The sequence below is a fragment of the Oncorhynchus clarkii genome, chromosome 12, assembly GCF_045791955.1.
Source record: "Oncorhynchus clarkii lewisi isolate Uvic-CL-2024 chromosome 12, UVic_Ocla_1.0, whole genome shotgun sequence".
Classification (NCBI taxonomy): Eukaryota; Metazoa; Chordata; class Actinopteri; order Salmoniformes; family Salmonidae; genus Oncorhynchus; species Oncorhynchus clarkii.
Window position 1 is genome coordinate 75522113 of NC_092158.1, and position 20346 is coordinate 75542458.

General features: G+C 43.0%; 1 protein-coding gene across 2 annotated transcripts in view; it reads left to right on the top strand.

Annotated features, from left to right (window-relative positions):
- Positions 1–20340, top strand: part of LOC139421289 (rho GTPase-activating protein 27-like) — a 35527-nt gene extending 15187 nt beyond the window's left edge. Inside the window, exons 3-19 of one of the 2 annotated variants that reach the window (XM_071172020.1) lie at positions 7819–8376; positions 8762–8971; positions 9080–9163; positions 12527–12649; positions 13159–13245; positions 13561–13623; positions 15070–15137; positions 15224–15311; positions 15480–15581; positions 15703–15801; positions 15891–15975; positions 16125–16253; positions 16360–16458; positions 16549–16626; positions 16727–16861; positions 17014–17119; positions 19248–20340. In XM_071172020.1, the coding sequence (XP_071028121.1) occupies positions 7819–8376; positions 8762–8971; positions 9080–9163; positions 12527–12649; positions 13159–13245; positions 13561–13623; positions 15070–15137; positions 15224–15311; positions 15480–15581; positions 15703–15801; positions 15891–15975; positions 16125–16253; positions 16360–16458; positions 16549–16626; positions 16727–16861; positions 17014–17119; positions 19248–19425 (2292 nt within the window). In that variant the 3' untranslated portion in view covers positions 19426–20340. The remainder of the gene's footprint in view (positions 1–7818; positions 8377–8761; positions 8972–9079; positions 9164–12526; positions 12650–13158; positions 13246–13560; positions 13624–15069; positions 15138–15223; positions 15312–15479; positions 15582–15702; positions 15802–15890; positions 15976–16124; positions 16254–16359; positions 16459–16548; positions 16627–16726; positions 16862–17013; positions 17120–19247) is intronic. The other variant, XM_071172021.1, reaches the window with a different exon arrangement.
- Positions 20341–20346: the final 6 nt, after the last annotated feature.

The window sequence follows — 20346 nt, forward strand, 5'->3', positions numbered from 1 at the left end:
TAGTACTGCTAGGTTTTACACAGTTAAATATGACAAATATGTTGTATAAAGAAATGTACAAATGATACATTTGTGACATCAATATATACAAACATTGTTTCGTCATTGCTTATCCAGAGCGACTTGCAGTAAGTGCCTTCATCTTAAAATTGCTAGGTGAGACAACCAGATATCACAGTCAAATATCCAGGATACGAACATTCCATTCCGGCTAAAGACTGGATATACTGAATAATAAAAATAAACAAACATTTTCATACACATCTAAAATCTATTAATATAAAAATCTGAGAACAGTAATATTTTACACACACATGAAGGTACCCATAAGCAACCAAATGTGAACAATTGAACAACAAATATAGAATTTTGGAAATAAACTCTTCAAGTGTGGACAGTCATGAGAGGGTGAACTTTTTTTCTTGCCTTAATAGCTAAGTAATTCTAAATGTAGCCTGTGTCTGACTGCAACATCATGAGAATAAATAACTGCTCGATGCTTTGTGGTAGAGGTATAATTAGCAACATACATATTGGACAGGATGTAACATGCAGTATGACTCAATGAGCTTTCGATCATCTGATCATGTTTCACTCACAGTACTATAACATTTTATATAGCTCTTAAGCAATACATGCACTCTTCTCTGTTTCTGTCACTCAGTAAGTGATACAAATCAAATCAAATTGTATTTGTCACATGCGCTGAATTTAAGTCTATGACTTGGGTGGCTGGAGTCTTTCATCATTTTTAGGGCCAAAGGTTGCAAGATTGAATCCTTGAGCTGACAAGTTAAAATATCTGTCGTTTTGTTCTCAACGGTGCACCTGTAGAACGTTTTGAGGACCCAAGTCAAATCTTTTCAGTCTCCTGAGGGGGAATAGGCATTGTTGTGCGCCCTTCATGACTGTCTTGGTGTGTTTGGACCATGATAGTTTGTTAGTGATGTGGACATCAAGGAACTTGAAGCATTCGACCATCTCCACTACAACCCTGTTGATGTGAATGGGCCCTTCTTTTCCTGTAGTCCACAGCTCCTTTGTCTTTCTCATGTTGAGGGAGAGGTTGTTGTCCTAGCACCACACTGCCAGGTCTGTGATCCCCTCCCTATAGGCTGTCTCATCGTTGTCGATGATCAGGCCTACCACCATTGTGTCATCGGCAAACTTAATGGTGGTGTTGGAGATGTGCGTGGCCACGAAGCCGTGGGTGAACAGGGAGTAAAGGAGTGGACTAAGCACGCATCCCTGAGGGGCCCCTGTGTTGAGGATCAGCGTGGCGGATGTGTTGTTGCCTACCCTTACCATCTGGGGGCAGTCCATCAGGAAGTCCCAGATCCAGTTGCAGAGGGAGGTGTTTAGTCTCAGGGTCCTTAGCTTAGTGATGAGCTTTGAGGGCACTATGGTGATGAATGTCGAACAGCATTCTCATGTAGGTGTTTATTTTGTCCAGGTGGGAAAGGGCAATGTGGAGTACAATAGAGATTGCGTCATCTGTGGATTTGTTGGTGTGGTATGCTAATTGGAGTGGGTCTAGGGTTTCTGGGATGATGGAGTTCATATGAGCCATGACCAGCCTTTCAAAGCACTTCATGGCTACAGACGTGAGTGCTACGGGGCGGTAGTCATTTATGCAGGTTACCTTGGCATTCTTGGGCACAGGGACTATGGTGGTCTGCTTGAAACGTGTAGGTATTACAGACTCGGTCAGGGAGAGGTTGAACATGTCAGTGAAGACACTTGCCAGTTGATCAGCACATGCGTTGAGTACGCATCCTGGTAATCCATCTGGCATTGTGACCTTGTGAATATTGACCTGTTTAAAAGGTCTTACTCACATCGGCTAAGGAGAGCGTGATCACACAGTCGCCGGAACAGCTGGTGCTCTAATGCATGGTTCAGGGTTGCTTGCATAGAAGGCATAAAGCTTGTCTGGTAGGCTTTCAATGCTAGGCATCTAGCGGTTGGGTTTCCCTTTGTAATCCGTAATAGTTTGCAAGCCCTGCCACATATTAAGCGAGTCACTGGTACTTCCTGCTTGAGTTTTTGCTTGTAAGCAGGAATCAGGAGGATATAATTATGGTCAGATTGGCAAAATGGAGGGCGAGGGAGAGCTTTGTACACATCTCTGTGTGTGGAGTAAAGTTGCACATGTGACATGCTGGTAGAAATTAGGTACACCCACCCAGCCATAGTACCCAGTTAGCAGCACCGCTGGGCCACTGTGCTGTGTGTTTACAAAACAAAGGAGGAGCCCTTTCCTGTACTGTAGGGCTGCAAGCCTTGCCCCAAACAACTGTAAACAAACACACACAAACACATGTTCCCATACTCCGCTCCAATAGGCTAGCCCCCCACGCCACGCCAGTCTGCACACAAACACTGACACACACACACACACACACACACACACACTCAAGTTTTTGAGCAGAACTGTTTGCAGAGCTCCTGAATCCTGAAATGTTCTCCTGGCATAATTATTTAATTAGCTAAATGTAAACAGGCGATTGAGTAAAGATACTCCCTTCAGTGCTTCTCAATTACACGCACACATGCTTTTCTAAAACATTATTATTTAGTTATGCAAGGTATCAGTGTTGTGTTGGCTGCATTCTGTGCATTATGTGTGCTCGCAATCTATGCAGGCAAGAGAGGGTTAAACTGAGGAACATCACAACCACTCCCAAGACTTGCTGCTGCTAGGCAGTGGCTTTACCTGTACTGTAGCGTACCTGACAAGGTATGGAGCGTGTGAGTGTACAGTGTGGAATAGTGAGGTGAATACTGTACTTTAAAACTGGATTAAGGGAAAGCTGAAGTCTATATCTTCTAAATGATATCTTTGAAGGATAGTCTGCTCTACATTGAGCCTGAGATTAACCAAACAAACTTTAAACAGGTAATTTGCCCTTTTTATGGTTGTGATGGCTCCATTTGTTGTTTAGATTTGGATTGAGGCTTTGCTCTGTTTAAATAGGATTTTATGCGCATTAATAGCTACTAACTGTAACAGTTTTAATACATGTACTATACATGTGGTGTAAATTACAGTGATTCAGAGTAAGCATTCATTTCTATCAAATTTCATTTTGGTCACTGGCAATAACCTGGTATTATTTGAGCACACATTACATTTTTGAAAACATGACCTTCCTCCAGTTGACTTATCTTGTCAATATACTGTATATTTGTACATGAAAATGACATAGACCACAGTGTCGGTCAATTAACTCTGACATACACAGTGTTTGACCCTCAGATGCAAAATAGCTCAGGTATAGATTGTGATTATGCATTAGCCCAGACCATGATGTTCTTGTTCTGTAGGGGGGTATTTATGTAATGCTCTATAGGCTACTTACTATTACTCTAAATATCTACAGGCTGAATATGGGTCCATAACTCTTGTCTATTTAGATCTTGATAGTGTCAGCTGTTTTTTCTTCAGTTTATCAATATGAGGAATTGATGAGTCAGTCCACTGGTGATTGAATGGAAAAGCACATCAACCAGTAAACCATGTGGCACTCACTGCCATGCAGCATTCAGTCACGTCATCTGATTTCTAGGGTCAATACTGAGTGAGCGTTCGAAGAGTTAAGATGAAGACAGTATAAAGCGAGACTGAGATTATCTGAATTCTGGATTCGATCCAGAAACCTTTCAGTTACTGGCCCAACACTCTAACCACTAGGATACCTGCCGCCCAAAATGTTGACTCCAATGCTTCCCACAGTTGTGTCAAGTTGGCTGGATGTCCTTTGGGTGGTAGACCAGTCTTGATACACATAAGAAACTGATGTGAGTGAAAAACCCAGCGTTGCAGTTCTTGACACACTCAAACCGGTTCTCCTGGCACCTACTACCATACCCCGTTCAAAGGCACTTCAATATTTTGTCTTGCCCATTCACCCTCTGAATGGCACACATACACAATCCATGTCTCAATTGTCTCAAGGCTTAAAAATTATTTAACCTGTCTCCTCCCCTTCATCTACACTGATTGAAGTGGATTTAACAAGTGACGTCAATAAGGGATCATAGCTTTCACCTGGATTCACCTGGTCAGTATGTCATGGAAAGAGCAGGTGTTCCTAATATTTTGTACAGTCAGTGTATCTCTATTCCACTACAGTGGTTTTACAATAGTACATTTTAAACCTTCAAGTGTCAATCAGTTGTAGTTCATTTTAAACTGTAAAGTGTCAATCAGTTGTAATTTCTCGAATATTCTGTCATATTATACTCAATTACGTTATCATAAATGACACATTGGGTACAGTATGTACATCCGTAATTGTCTTTGACTTCCTTGGTCCTGTTTATGCAGTGTCAAAAAGCTTGATGTAATTGTAAGTGTGATAATATTATGATGACGGGCATGACAAGGTTTGCCCCAACCCTGCCAGGGAGAAGGGGTCAAACTACAAGGGAGGAATGCCATCTTGGTTTTCATTGCTTGTAAATATAAATCATTGACAATGAGTCACAAGCAGAAAGTTAATACTTGACCATAACCTGCTTGGATACACGCAGCCAGGAACATAATCTGATGTAAAGGTGTGATATCGCTTCTCCTTCTGTGACAGCAGGCCTATCCTAGAGAGATTACAAAAAGTCACTATATTGCCACTATCCACCTAGGCTCAAAAACAAATGGTTGGCATGACAGGTATTGCTGACTGGCAGAAAATGTTCACGTTGCTGTTTGTGAACCAGTCATTCTGGTATCCTTTCCATTTAGTTTGGTTTGAGGAGGCTGGTATGCTATTTAGCTTGGAGGCTTTAGCGCATAAGAAACAATGTGCTTCGGGTTGATTGAAAGAATCATCACCACAATCACTTTTATTACTGTAACGCATCTGTTATTAATATCATTTTAGATTCTTCTGCTACACGCACCTGCACTTGTAGCTTATTGTTGTGTTGCTACTGTAAAGGAAGAGGGGTAGGCTAAGCTTCATTAATATCTACTGTAGAAAAACTGGGGCTTTCCACAGGCAGGTTTTGATGTTTTAACCTGAATGTGTAGCCAGTAGTCACTGCCACATTCCAAAGAAAACTCTCCAACCACAAAGAAGAACTTATCAGGTGGTGTTAAACGAAACCTGAGAGTGAGAGTTTGTTTATAGTTTTGCTTGCATATTTACTGCTGCCCATGCTCTGCGTTGCCCAAGGTGTGTTTATTAATTTGTAGCGTTTATTACTCTGTCTAATGAAACAGAACTGTATAGTGATTGTTAAATAATGATTCTAGGATCAACCTCTAGCCTGCAGCTTTGTAACCCAGGTGGTTTCTAGGGTGTGTCTGTCGGAGGTACCATTTGAATAACAAAACAATTATGTTGGTACAAGAGTATGGAGTTATTTTTATGATGTTGTCATCTGTTGCGTTATGCACACAGATACCCACCTTCCTAATATTGATTTGCACCCCCCTTTGCCCAGAGCAGACTCAATTCATTGGGAAATGGATGACAAGGTGTCGAAAGCGTTTCACAGGGATGCTGGCCCATGTTGACTCCACCCTCTGAATGGCACACATATACAATCCATTTCTCAATTGTCTTAGGGCTTAAAAATCATTATTTAACAGGTCTCCTCCCCTTCATCTACATTGATTGAAGTGGATTTAACAGGTGACATCAATAAGAGATCATAGCTTTCACCTGGATTCACCTGGTCAGTCTGTGTCATGGAAATCGCAGGATATCCTAATGTTTTGTACAATCAATGCCAGCTGTTCATAGGACATGAACAGTGGGCAGACTCGCGTATCACAGGTTGACCTTTAGGTACCACCAAACCAGGGAACCACAGCTTCTGACAGACCCCGTCTGGTCCCAGAGAAGGTAATGTCACAGAACAAGGAAACACTATCCACACTATCTGCTACAGCATCATTCCAGCACAGAACTAATACTCTCATTGTGCACATGTGTATTTTAAATGTTAGAGAACCTTCAGGCATAGAGGTGTGTGTGTATCAATGTGTTCTGGTGTTTTACTTTATACTTGCATACAGTAAGTATTACGCAGGTACTTTACGGCAGAGATGTTGTAAGCAGTATACAACAAAACAACCCAACTGGGATGTGTGTTTATGTTCAAAATGTCCATTAGCCCATTTTGAGAGGAAATGACAGTTGGACAGTCGACTCCCTCTCTCCACCCACCCAGCCATGTATCTTATTTGTGTTTTTCTTACAAGTATTTAGGTTGGTATAGTCTGTCTGTGTGTTCAGGCCAGTGTACGTCCGTGTGTGGTACACAGAAGAGTCTTGCCGATACCAAAGAAACCTTACCTCTGAGCCAGGATTTTCCTTTAAAGCTATTTTTCATGAATAATGTCTGTTTTACAAGGTGCGAATTGGGCAACCCGAAAACAGTTATTCCCTGGTCTCTGGCTTTTTCAGTGTTTCTTAAAAACGTAATCAAAGCAACAAAAAAAAAAAGCCCCTCTTCAAGCCAGGTAGTAATCAAAAGAAGGAACTGGTACCTGGTCTGAAAAACGGTGGTATGTCCTTGCCAATACTTCTGCTTTTGGATCTACTAGTTAAAATGTTATATCCTCTGATGGGATGCAACATATTTGATCATTACATTATTCGAAGAGGTGCCTTTTTCAGGGAATATGACCGACATGATCTTCAAGGCTTGCCGTAGCTTCAGACACAGGCTTGTGACTTTTTTGGGTGTCTCCCAGGTAAGTACCCAAGGGCGTGCATCCCAATTATGGTATTTTCCTTCACTAATCTAAGACTTCATGCTCATTTCACTCAGCCTGTCCTAATTTTTGTGTCTGTGCCAATTGAATTACATGTTCAATTCTATGCCTGCAGTACTTAGCCTACATATGTGAGGGCGACAGGTACAGTGCCCTAGAGGTTAAGAGCGTTGGGCCAGTAACCGAAAGGTCGACTAGGTGAAAGATCTGTCTGCACTTAACATTAATTGCTCCTGTAAGTCGCTCTGGATAAGACTCTGCTAAATTACTCAAATGTAAATGTGGCCTATAGTACTGTATTTAGCTGTGACATCATCTGCGTTGTTGTTCAAACTTCCCCAGTCTTTATAGCTTTTTATCATGTCTGGCTCATGTTGAAATGTGCTTGTGTTTGTCAATGAAGTGACGGTCTGCCACACAGATCCCTGTGGTCTACTCCACTCCACGTGGTGGAAATCTCCTCTGTTTGAGATGTGATGTTTTGCTCTTCACTTCCACACCCCTGAGATGTATGTAGGGTTCGGGAAAGACATTAACAGGACAGATCACTTTTTTTGGATGCAGATATTACTGACGTGTGGCCATTTCCACTAAAACTGAAAAAAGGCTTACAATTGAATGTCGATGTTGTCTGTACTCTTTTAAGAAAGAAAAACACACTCAAAAGTGAGATCCACATGTAGCTCTTTAAATGCATGCACTTTGTAAGAATGGGCATATTGTGAGGAGTTGGGTAACTCAGCCTATTCGAACAAAGGGGTTGGGAGAATGATATTTGATCCCAAGTCAGTGCTTTGTTACTTGATGGGAGTAAAGGGAGGTGCAGGTAGAGAGAACTTTTTCCCCTCTGTCTTTTGTGTTGTGGAGATTCTCACAGATTGTTCTCATAGGGGCTGATGGGGCCATTGGCTTCACTGCAAATAAGGTGAGGTTGGGGAGTACTACGCAGGCAGTCTACTCTGTTCATATAGAACACAAGATATTATGGACTGGTGGCTCGCTGGCCTTTAGGACTGGGGGTGAAATGTTTCTTCCTCCTCATGTTATTCCTGATGACTGACCTGTGACCTCTCTTTCATCTCTGTCTCCAGGCGGAGAATGCCAGCCCCAACACTGCTGTTTACGCCAACGTCACCGAGCTGAAGAAAAACATCCCACAATCCCCTCCGTTAGAAGCTCTGAGTCCTGACTTGCCCCTTACCCAGGAGGGATGGCAGGTGCACACTGACAAGGACAGTGGGAAAGAGTTCTATTACCGCCCAGCCACGGGCCAAACCACTTGGGCCGACCCCCGCAGCACCCTCCCCTCCACAGACATGGAGCTGCCCAAGGAGGCGTTGGCTATCCCAGCCCTGTCCATGGCCCTTTCCCCGGGCCTGTCCCCGGCCCTGTCCCCAGCCCTGTCCCCGGCCCTGTCCCCGGCCCTGTCCCCGGCCCTGTTCCCGGCCCTGTCCCCAGCCCTGTCCCCGGCCCTCTCACCAGCCTCATCCCAGGGTTCCAACTGGGAACAGGTGTTTGATGAGACCACCGGTCGAAACTACTTCTATAACCCCACCTCTGGGGCCACGTCCTGGGGAGCTCCGGAGCCCATCGCCCCCTCCTCTCCTGTTACTGAGCCTCCCATGCTGAAGCTCCCAGACAGAGGACCGGTAGGGGTTAGCTTATGCTTTATTTGACTAATATGGCCATTGTTTCAAGCTCATCAACAGATAAGGCTTCTAAAATACAGAACCGTGGAAAGTGTTGTTGGATTGTTGACTGCTAAAGCAGTCTCTGTCAGACACCAGCGCATTAACATCTGCTTCATGGTCTTGAGGGAGTCTTGTTTTGTTAGTTCATTAGCTAGTTATGTCTAAAGCCTGCTATGGCATACACATGCTTTTTGCTGTTTATTCACAAAGTGTTACTAGCGAAGTTACTAAGAATTTGAGCAGAATCGCTAGCATGTTATGAACCATGTCATAAACCTTTTATAAATTAGCCACTCAGTTTGAGTTCCATCTTAAAAGCATTGACAAATCTTCTGTTCCTCAGCCCCCTCTCCCAAAGGAAGACTACCTGACAGAAGACCACGAAGCTCCAGACACCTCCTCCTCAGTGTTCCCCAAAGACATCCTGCCCATGCCGCAAGCTAAACTGGCCATCATACCCCGGGCCATTCTAGACAGTGTCCCGGCGGGCTGGAAGCGCTCCGTAGAGGCAGATGGGAAGACCGTATTCACCAGCGAACGCACACAGGAGCAGGTAAGTGTATTGAATCGAGGTCTAGTGCTTTGAAAGGGGAGCGGTTTGAGAAACCATGCAGTGTGTGTCATACACTGTTTTGTCTTGTGTGTGTGTGTATCCTGGCAGTGGCTCAAGTCTGTGGATCAAGAAGGAAAGACATACTACTACCTGAGAGACGGCTCCAGATCCCAGTGGAACCTTCCAGCAGAGGTGAAGAGAAGCAATATTGTAATTTCAAGGAATGATTGAGTGGCTTTTTACCAGGTCTCAAAGAGCTTGACAATGTATGGGGCAACTCTGTACTGCACATACAGTTGAAGTCGGAAGTTTACATACACCTTAGCCAAATACATTTAAACTCAGTTTTTCACAATTCCTGACCCTTAATCCTAGTAAAAATTCCCTGTCTTAGGTCAGTTAGGATCACCACTTTACTTTAAGAACGTGAAATGTCAGAATAATAGTAGAAAGAATGATTTATTTCAGCTTTTATTGCTTTCATCATATTCCCAGTGGGTCAGAAGTTTACATACACTCAATTAGTATTTGGTAGCATTGCCTTTAAATTGTTGAACGTGGGTCAAACGTTTCGGGGAGAAATCCACAAGCTTCCCACAATAAGTGGGGTGAATTCTGGACCATTCCTACTGACAGAGCTGGTGTAACAGAGTCAGGTTTGTATGTCTCCTTGCTCGCAAACGCTATAGGATTGAGGTCAGGGTTTTGTGATGGCCACTCCAATACATTGACTTTCTTGTCCTTAAGCCATTTTGCCACGACTTTGGAAGTATGCTTGGGGTCATTGTCCATTTGGAAGACCCATTTGCGACCAAGCTTTAATTTCCTCACTGTCTTGAGATGTTGCTTCAATATATCCAAATAATTATCCTCCCTCGTGATGCCATCTATTTTGTGAAGTGCACCAGTCCCCCCTGCAGCAAAGCACCCCCACAAGATGATGCTGCCACCCCTGTGCTTCACGGTTGGGATGGTGTTCTTTGGCTTGCAAGCCTCCCCCTTTTTCCTCCAAACATAACAATGGTCATTAAACAGTTCTATTTTTGTTTCATCAGACCAGAGGACATTTCTCCAAAAGTACAATATTTTGTCCCCCTTCCTCCTTGCTGAGCGACCTTTCAGGTTATGTCGATATAGGACTCGTTTTACTGTTGATAGAGATACTTTTGTACCCGTTTCCTCCAGCATCTTCACAGGGTCCTTTGCTGTTGTTCTGGGATTGATTTGCACTTTTCACATCAAAGTACGTTCATCTGTAGGAGAAAGAACGCATCTCCTTCCTGAGCGGTATGATGGCTGCATGGTCCCATGGTGTTTATGCTTGCATACCTTTGTTTGTATAGATGAATGTGGTACCTTCAGGCATTTGGAAATTGCTCCCAAGGATGAAGCAGACTTGTGAAGGTCTACAATTTTTTTTCTGAGGTCTTGGCTGATTTATTTTGATTTTCCCATGATGTCAAGCAAAGAGGCACTGAGTTTGAAGGTAGGCCTTGAAATACAGGTACAGTGCCTTGCGAAAGTATTCGGCCCCCTTGAACTTTGCGACCTTTTGCCACATTTCAGGCTTCAAACATAAAGATATAAAACTGTATTTTTTTGTGAAGAATCAACAACAAGTGGGACATAATCATGAAGTGGAACGACATTTATTGGATATTTCAAACTTTTTTAACAAATCAAAAACTGAAAAATTGGGTGTGCAAAATTATTCAGCCCCCTTAAGTTAATATTTTGTAGCGCCACCTTTTGCTGCGATTACAGCTGTAAGTCGCTTGGGGTATGTCTCTATCAGTTTTGCACATCGAGAGACTGAAATGTTTTCCCATTCCTCCTTGCAAAACAGCTCGAGCTCAGTGAGGTTGGATGGAGAGCATTTGTGAACAGCAGTTTTCAGTTCTTTCCACAGATTCTCGATTGGATTCAGGTCTGGACTTTGACTTGGCCATTCTAACACCTGGATATGTTTATTTTTGAACCATTCCTTTGTAGATTTTGCTTTATGTTTTGGATCATTGTCTTGTTGGAAGACAAATCTCTGTCCCAGTCTCAGGTCTTTTGCAGACTCCATCAGGTTTTCTTCCAGAATGGTCCTGTATTTGGCTCCATCCATCTTCCCATCAATTTTAACCATCTTCCCTGTCCCTTCTGAAGAAAAGCAGGCGCAAACCATGATGCTGCCACCACCATGTTTGACAGTGGGGATGGTGTGTTCAGGGTGATGAGCTGTGTTGCTTTTACGCCAAACATAACGTTTTGCATTGTTGCCAAAAAGTTCAATTTTGGTTTCATCTGACCAGAGCACCTTCTTCCACATGTTTGGTGTGTCTCCCAGGTGGCTTGTGGCAAACTTTAAACAACACTTTTTATGGATATCTTTAAGAAATGGCTTTCTTCTTGCCACTCTTCCATAAAGGCCAGATTTGTGCAATATACGACTGATTGTTGTCCTATGGACAGAGTCTCCCACCTCAGCTGTAGATCTCTGCAGTTCATCCAGAGTGATCATGGGCCTCTTGGCTGCATCTCTGATCAGTCTTCTCCTTGTATGAGCTGAAAGTTTAGAGGGACGGCCAGGTCTTGGTAGATTTGCAGTGGTCTGATACTCCTTCCATTTCAATATTATCGCTTGCACAGTGCTCCTTGGGATGTTTCAAGCTTGGGAAATCTTTTTGTGTCCAAATCCGGCTTTAAACTTCTTCACAACAGTATCTCGGACCTGCCTGGTGTGTTCCTTGTTCTTCATGATGCTCTCTGCGCTTTTAACGGACCTCTGAGACTATCACAGTGCAGGTGCATTTATACGGAGACTTGATTACACACAGGTGGATTGTATTTATCATCATTAGTCATTTAGGTCAACATTGGATCATTCAGAGATCCTCACTGAACTTCTGGAGAGAGTTTGCTGCACTGAAAGTAAAGGGGCTGAATAATTTTGCATGCCCAATTTTTCAGTTTTTGATTTGTTAAAAAAGTTTGAAATATCCAATAAATGTCGTTCCACTTCATGATTGTGTCCCACTTGTTGTTGATTCTTCACAAAAAAATACAGTTTTATATCTTTATGTTTGAAGCCTGAAATGTGGCAAAAGGTCGCAAAGTTCAAGGGGGTCGAATACTTTCGCAAGGCACTGTACATCCACAGGTACACCTCCAATTGACTCAAATTATGTCAATTAGCCTATCAGAAGCTTCTAAAGCCATGACATCTTTTTCTGGAATTGTCCAAGCTATTTAAAGGCACAGTCAGATTAGTGTATGTAAACTTCTGACTGGAATTGTGATACAGTGAAATAATCTGTCTGTAAACAATTGTTGGAAAAGGACTTGTGTCATGCACAAAGTAAATGTCCTAACCGACTTGCCAAAACTATAGTTTGTTAACAAGAAATTTGTGGAGTGGTTGAAAAACAAGTTTTAATGATTCCGACCTAAGTGTATGTAAACTTCTGTAGGTGAAAAAAAAGATGCCCTTACCTCAGATAACCAGTTACTGGGTTTGATAAAATAGGCCAGGGCCTTTACACTGTTTGTTTCTGTTAACCCTCTCAGATCCCAGGTGCAGCCAGTCTGTCCAAGGTGGGGAATGGAGTGGATCAGGACAGCCCGCTGGTTCTGAAGAACTGGAGACACACAATGGGCCCAGCTGAGTTTGGCCCCTCCCAAGAAGACAACGTGAGTAGCTGGGGAGCCCAGAGCATGGACAGGGACGTTGAAGGAGGTTTCACACCGTTGGTATAGCAACAGACGTTTATGGGCCATTAGAATCTCTTTTTGGAATCTAGACTGAATTTGGCACTACGGTATAGGAACATAGAAACTGCAGCATTTGTTCTGGTAGTCCCAAGCAAACAAGCCATTAGGGCTAGTCCCTGACATGAGACACCTTGCCCTCACAGCTTTATGCACAATGCCCTTGTGGAATGATGTTGTTGTGTTTGTGTCGTTGTCGACCCTCTCAACAGGAGATGGAAACACCTGCCCTAGTTGATTTCCCCTCAGGAAGTCACTTACAAACCGAAATGGGAGAAACTACAACAATAATGGAGGGGGCAGGGGAGAAAGAGGATAGAATTATGACTCATCAAATTTGACAGGATTTCTGCTCTGTTCGAACAATAAGGCCCTATCGACAACTGTTGACTAACCAACCTGAACCCAATTCCCTCCCTTCCGTTTGGCAGAGGTTCTTTCCAACACATAGGAGAAACGTTTCGGATGTCACCAGTGAAGCATCCAGCTCAGGCAACTCCCCTGAGACGCCACGCCATGTAAGTACAGTAAGAACGTACGACACGATAAGGTTTTGAATCCATAGGGATCTTTGTCAGGTCATTTTCTACTGGCCCTCAATAATATATTATACGTGTTGGACTAGTACACACAATAATTGAATTGGAAATTGCATTATTTTTCAACAATGATTTTATTGTTCATTTTATGAATTCATTCATTTCCCAACCCTTCTACTAACTCAATAAAATGTACTCTACTGTACAGGCAGCACACACAGACTTCTAAATGACAAAGAGCCTGAAGACCCATTATCCCATTCATTGAAGACTTGTATTGTTTTCTCCATAAAGACTGATAGGTTGGGAGTACGGAGTAGACTGTCACATCTGAGCACAGACTCACATCATGAGCATGTAGGTTCTTACGGCCCACGTCAGGCCTGATAGATAGATGCATAGTGTAGTTTGCCAGACAGGTATTGCATTCTGGTGGTGTGTGGGTGTTCTGATCTAACTAACATACTATGATATAGAATTGGATAGGAGAACTAACGGCGCTTGGGAAGGGGAGCTAATGGATTAGATATTGGTTACAGTACATACTATATACATGTATGCTCTTAAAAGGGCTGATTAAGAGTTTCTTATGTGGTGTTTAAGTGAAACTACTAACTTTGAATGGGTTGTTCTCTCTCTTTGCTTCGTGTGTGGATAAGAAAGCGATCTGGAATACAAGCATCTGCTAAATCAGGGTTTTCCAAATTCGTCCTAGGGCCCCCCCTGGGTGCACATTTTGGTTTTTGCCCTAGCACTACACAGCTGATTCAAATAACCAATCATCATCAAGCTTTGATTACTTGAATCAACCCTGTACTAAATGATCGTGTCATGATAGACCACCATTGACTCTACCCCCTAGTGGGGAGAGGGAGCATTTGTAGTTGTTTTTGTTGGACGTTGTGGTCCAAGTGGTGGCTTGTTGGGTAGTACTTTCAGATCTGATTGACACCATATTTTATTGCATTGCCTTTCAAAGCATTGTGCTGAATGTACATATGGCGCTGTCTTATGAAGTAGGCACAGTAATGTCAAAGTGCTGAATGTCAGTGCCATAAGCAAAGTCAACCCCAAAGGATTATTCCCCATTTTATGAATCCATGCAAACAAACACACTCACGCCCAAGCATGTATAACTGTGCATTCATGCACAAAGATGCGTGCGCACACATACGCACACACACGCACACACACACACACACACACACACACACACACTAAGATTGACCACTCCCATGTTGATACCTGACTCACATTTCAAAGCTGTAAAGAATCTGCTACTTATACTCTTTGATCTTTACCTGTGGACTCATAGCCCAAGAATTCAGCATAACCTGGAACACTGCCAACACAAACATTTGTTGCTGCCACCTAGTGGCCTAGCATATGCATTGCAAAGTCACAACAATACTTTATCTTGGCCTAAAATTATAGCCCACAATTACAATAATCTCTAATATGAACAGTCCAATGTTCATATCAGCCAGTAGGCCGATGGGCAATGTCCAGTAGCATATGGCTCAATGTGGATACTAACTGCTCAACTCATTTACCTATGTATGTCAGTGAGAACCATGTGTTTGATACCATTCCATTCACTCTATTGCGGACATTATAATGAGCCGTCCTCCCCTCAGCAGCCTCCACTGATGTACGTACAGTACAATACAACTAACAAAATCTTTAAACCTGATCTGAGGTCTGTGGGTTCCTGGTAATCACCATTAGTATAAATGTTCATACACTCTCCCTCTGTCGTTTGTGATATTTTGTTAATATTTGTCTCTATTTTGCTTGTTTTAGACACATATACTAGAGAAGGCAGGGATCCTGAACAAAACCAAGGTGGCTGACAATGGGAAAAGAATTAGGTAATGTCTAGTCAAGTGCACAAATTACAACACATTGTGATTTGCGCAATGGACCAATGATTCCTTATTTTCTGGTTTTCTAATAGGAAGAATTGGAGTCCGTCATGGACAGTGCTGCATGGAGGCATTCTCACGTTTCACAAAGACCCAAAATCTGCACCCGCGGGAAACTCTGTAAGAACATTTTGCTACAATAACCACTCACAGCCACCACTTTAGAAAATAAGCTCATTGTATTCATAAAGAATGATTTGCTTGCTTGTCAGGATTGGGTGTCCTACAACCTACTATTACGAACCACCAGGTCTGTTGAATGAATGTCATTGGTCCGTGATTCCTCAGAACAAGACCAATCAGATCACCCCAGAGTACACAGTGGAGCTGCGTGGAGCCACTGTGGCCTGGGCCCCCAAGGACAAGTCCAGCAAGAAGAACGTTCTGGAGGTATGGGCTCTGTTTAAGGTCTATCAGGGTTGAAGTCAGTTCTATTTCATTCAATTCAGGAACTGAATCAAAATTAATTGAATTTAACTCTAGGTATGGCTTTTTCCCTCTCCCGCTCCAGTTGAAAACGCGTCATGGGTGTGAGTACCTGGTCCAGTATGACACAGAGAACATCATTTGTGACTGGCACAGGATCATACTGGACACCGTCAGACAGCTGGTGAGCATCCAGGAGGTGTCTATGTAACAAGTTCTAATTAGAGTAGGCCAAGGGGGCGTCGGTCTTCATTATAACCTCTCCTCTCTCAGGACCAAGATCACTTGTCGGAAGAGGAAGAGGAGGAGCCTATGGAGAAATCTCCACTTGCTTCAGACAGAGACAAGAGGACCAGCTGTAAGTATGAGTGTCCTACAACCTACTATTACGAACCACCAGGTCTTTCAATGCTTTTGAGGTGTAAATAGGTGTAAAATGTCAATATTTGGTAACTGGGCATCAGGTAGTTAACGAAAGCTGCACCGATCATTAATTGCCCCCTCCAGCAGCCACTAAAATTACGCCTGGCATCAGTGCCGAGTCATCAGATCAGGGGCGTGTCCGCACCAAACTACGCAAGTTCCTCCAGAAGAGGCCCACACTGCAGTCAGTGAAGGAGAAGGGCTACATAAGAGGTGAGACTGGGCTTTATAACATGTTTATATGACATAGCAGAGTAACCTTATTGTACCTTATGATACCTTTATGGGACTCAGAATGTTCTTCATCGTGGTTCTCTAGATAATGTGTTCGGTTGTCATCTGGACACGCTGTGCCATCGAGAGAACAGCACTGTGCCCAGGTTTGCGGAGAAGTGCATCAGGGCAGTGGAGATTAGAGGTAGGTATTCCTTCTTTATCCTGATACCGTAATATCAACCTTTACCTTTACCACCTCTAAAGAGGTAACACAATTGTACATTCCCCTTAGGTCTGGACATTGATGGGATCTACAGAGTTAGTGGGAATCTAGCTGTCATTCAGAGACTACGCCACAAAGCAGATCATGGTAAAGCAAGTTTCAAGGACTAGTAATGAATTTGTAGATGGAGCATCTTGCAGTATTATCAACCATATTATCTGTCCTCATGCTCTCTTCCTCCCTCCAGAGGAAAATCTGGACCTAGAGGATGGTCAGTGGGAGGAGATTCATGTGATCACGGGGGCGCTAAAGCTCTTCCTAAGGGAGCTGCCTGAACCTCTCTTCCCTTACAGCTTATTCGACAAGTTTATCGCTGCCATCAGTAAGTCTAGGCCAGGCCCTAATAAAACATTATACATGCATCTCAATAGTCAGACTCAAATGACATGATAGTAATGAACTGACATAGTCAGACCTAAATAGCATGAAAGGATGTGAGTAAATTGACATTTGGGATGACTCTTTCTCTGGTAGAAATCCAGGACTATCCTCAGAAGGTGTTGTACTTCCGTGACCTGGTGAGGTCCCTTCCCCTGCCCAACCACGACACCATGCACCTCCTTTTCAAACACCTCCTCAAGTGAGTGGGTGTTGTGGTGTTGTGGTAGAAACTGGCATTTGTTTTTATATACAGTTGAAGTCTGAAGTTTACATACACCTTAGCCAAATACATTTAAAAACTCAGTTTTTTACAATTCCTGACAATCCTAGTAAAAATTCCCTGTCTCATGGGCCTCTCGGGTGGCACAGTGGTTTAAGGCACTGCCTCGCAGTGCAAACTGTGCCACCAGAGATTCTGGGTTTGAGCCCAGGCTCTGTCGCAGCCTGCCACGACCAGGAGGTCCATGGGGTGACGCACAATTGTCCCAGCGTCGTCCGGGTTAGGAAGGGTTTGGCCGGCAGGGATATCCTTGTCTCATCGCACACCTGTGGTGGGCCGGGCGCAGTGTGCACTGACCAGGTCGCCAGGTGTATGGTGTTTCCTCCAGCACAGTGGTGCGGCTAGCTTCTGGGTTGGATGTACATTGTGTTAAGAAGCAGTGCGGCTTGGTTGGGTTGTGTTTCGGAGGACGCATGACTCTCGACCTTTGCTTCTCCCGAGTCCGTACAGGAGTTGCAGCAATGAGACAAGACAGTAACTACTAACAATTGGGGAGGAAAAAATGGGTAAAATAAAAAAAACATCACACTCAGAAGTTTACATACACACAACTAGTAGCATTGCCTTTAAATTGTTTAACTTGGGTCAAACGTTTTTGGTAGCCTTCCACAAGCTTCCCACAATAAATTGAGTGAATTTTGGCCCATTCCTCCTGACAGAGCTGAGTCAGGTTTGTAGGCCTCCTTGCTCACACACGGCTGAGTCAGGTTTGTAGGCCTCCTTGCTCACACACACTTTTTCAGTTCCTGCCACAAATATTCTATAGGATTGAGGTCAGGGCTTTGTGATGGCCACTCCAAACCTTGACTTTCTTGTCCTTAAGCCATTTTACCACAACTTTGGAAGTATGCATGGGGTCACTGTTCATTTGGAAGACCCATCTGCGACCAAGCTTTAACTTCCTGACTGATGTCTTGAGATTTTGCTTTAATATATCCACATAATTTTACTTTCTCATGATGCCATCCATTTTGTGAAGTGCACCAGTCCCTCCTGCAGCAAAGCACCCCACAACATGATGCTGCCACCCTTGTGCTTCACGGTTGGGATGGTGTTCTTCGGCTTGCAAACCTCCCCCCTTTTCCTCCAAACATAACGATGGTCATTAAACAGTTCTATTTTTGTTTCATCAGACCAGAGGACATTTCTCCAAAAGTACAATCTTTTGTCCCCCTTCCTCCTTGCTGAGCGTCCTTTCAGGTTATGTCGATATAGGACTCGTTTTACTGTTGATAGAGATACTTTTGTACCCGTTTCCTCCAGAATCTTCACAGGGTCCTTTGCTGTTGTTCTGGGATTGATTTGCACTTTTCGCATCAAAGTACCTTCATCTCTAGGAGGCAGAGCGAGTCTCCTTCCTGAGCGGTATGACGGCTGCGTGGTCCCATGGTGTTTATACTTAAGTAATATTGTTTGTACAGATGAACGTGGTACCTTCATGCGTTTGGAAATTACTTCCAAGGATGAACCAGACTTGTGGAGATCTACAATTTTTTTCTGAGGTCTTGGCTGATTTCTTTTGATTTTCCCATGATGTCAAGCAAAGAGGCACTGAGTTTGAAGGCAGGCCTTGAAATACACCCATAGGTTCACCTCTTATTGACTCAAATGATGTCAATTAGCCTATCAGAAGCTTCTAAAGCCATGACATAATTTTCTTGAATTTTCCAAGCTGTTTAAAGGCACAGTCCACTTAGTGTATGTAAACTTCTGACCCACTGGAATTGTGATATAGTGAATTATTAGTTCAATAACATGTCTGTAAACAATTGTTGGAAAAATTACTTGTGTCATGCACAAAGTAGAAGTCCTAACCAACTTGCCAAAACTATAGTTTGTTAACAAGAAATGTGTGGAATGGTTGAAAAACGAGTTTTAATGACTCGTCTAAGTGTATGTAAACTTCCGGCTTCAACTGTATATATACAATTCTGTTTTATATAAAACTATACAAATTATATAAATAACTGATATACTAAACACTTTCCAACCTCCTCATACTTCCTCCCACTCCCTCTTCTCCTCATCCCCTCTTCCTCTCTTCCAGAGTGATTGAGTTTGGGGAAAAGAACCGTATGTCAGTCCAGAGTGTGGCCATCGTGTTTGGCCCTACGTTACTCAGGCCCCAGACTGAGTCGGCCAACATCACCGTTTACATGGTCTACCAGAACCAGATTGTGGAGCTCATCCTCAAAGAGTTTGAGACAGTATTTGCCCCCAGCTGAGACATTTTCTATGGCACCCATGAGTCAAGAGGGATGGAGACAATGGGGGTTGCCAAGCCCTGGGAAAAGACTGATGGTTACATGGGTTGTTAGATTTGGTAAAGGGAGATTATTTTCTGTCAGTGAACTAGCCTTTAACTGTGGTAGCTCCAAGTCTTCAACCTTCATCCCAAGTTTCAAACTCGTGCTGTCCACCCATCCAGTCATCCATCTGTTTTGGTACTTCCACTCACAAGAACATTGACAAAAAAGGAAGTTGAGGGAAAAAGGGAAAATGGATGAACGTATGTTGACATACCAAAGTTTACCATGGATCCTATGACAGACAATACCTGGCAATAGGCATCATGTTTAGTTTTACAAATGAAATATATATTACATGTAGGTGTACATGTATTTGGGGGAATATTCTGATGTCGTATCCATGGTTTGGATTGACATATCTGAGACAGATCAGTCTTTTTAGTGGATGACCTCTTAACTATATGTTAAATATTGTATACCTTCCCGAATGTTACCTTATCAACAATACAACCAATTAAAATGGTTGTTGTTGCTTTCCTTTTGGCGAGCCATACAGATAGCAAACCACTGCCTTGACTGTAAAGTTATTTGATTACTTCCTCATTTAGAAAAAGGCTGTGAATTTATCAAGGAACACCACTTGCGACTGACTATATTGTGGTTCATTATGCATAATGTGGCTGGACGTTATGGGCAGTATATATGAAAATATATTATGATAGAGCATAACTGTACATTATGGCTGTTTTATAGTATTAATGTTATTACAGAACAAGGATAAGAACAATATATCAAGATATTTTGAACAACTTTTTTTCTCTGTACATAAGAGTTCATCTTACCTTATAAATGAATGTTCTTCTAATAAAATAATTCCATTTCTGTCCAAAAGGCTGT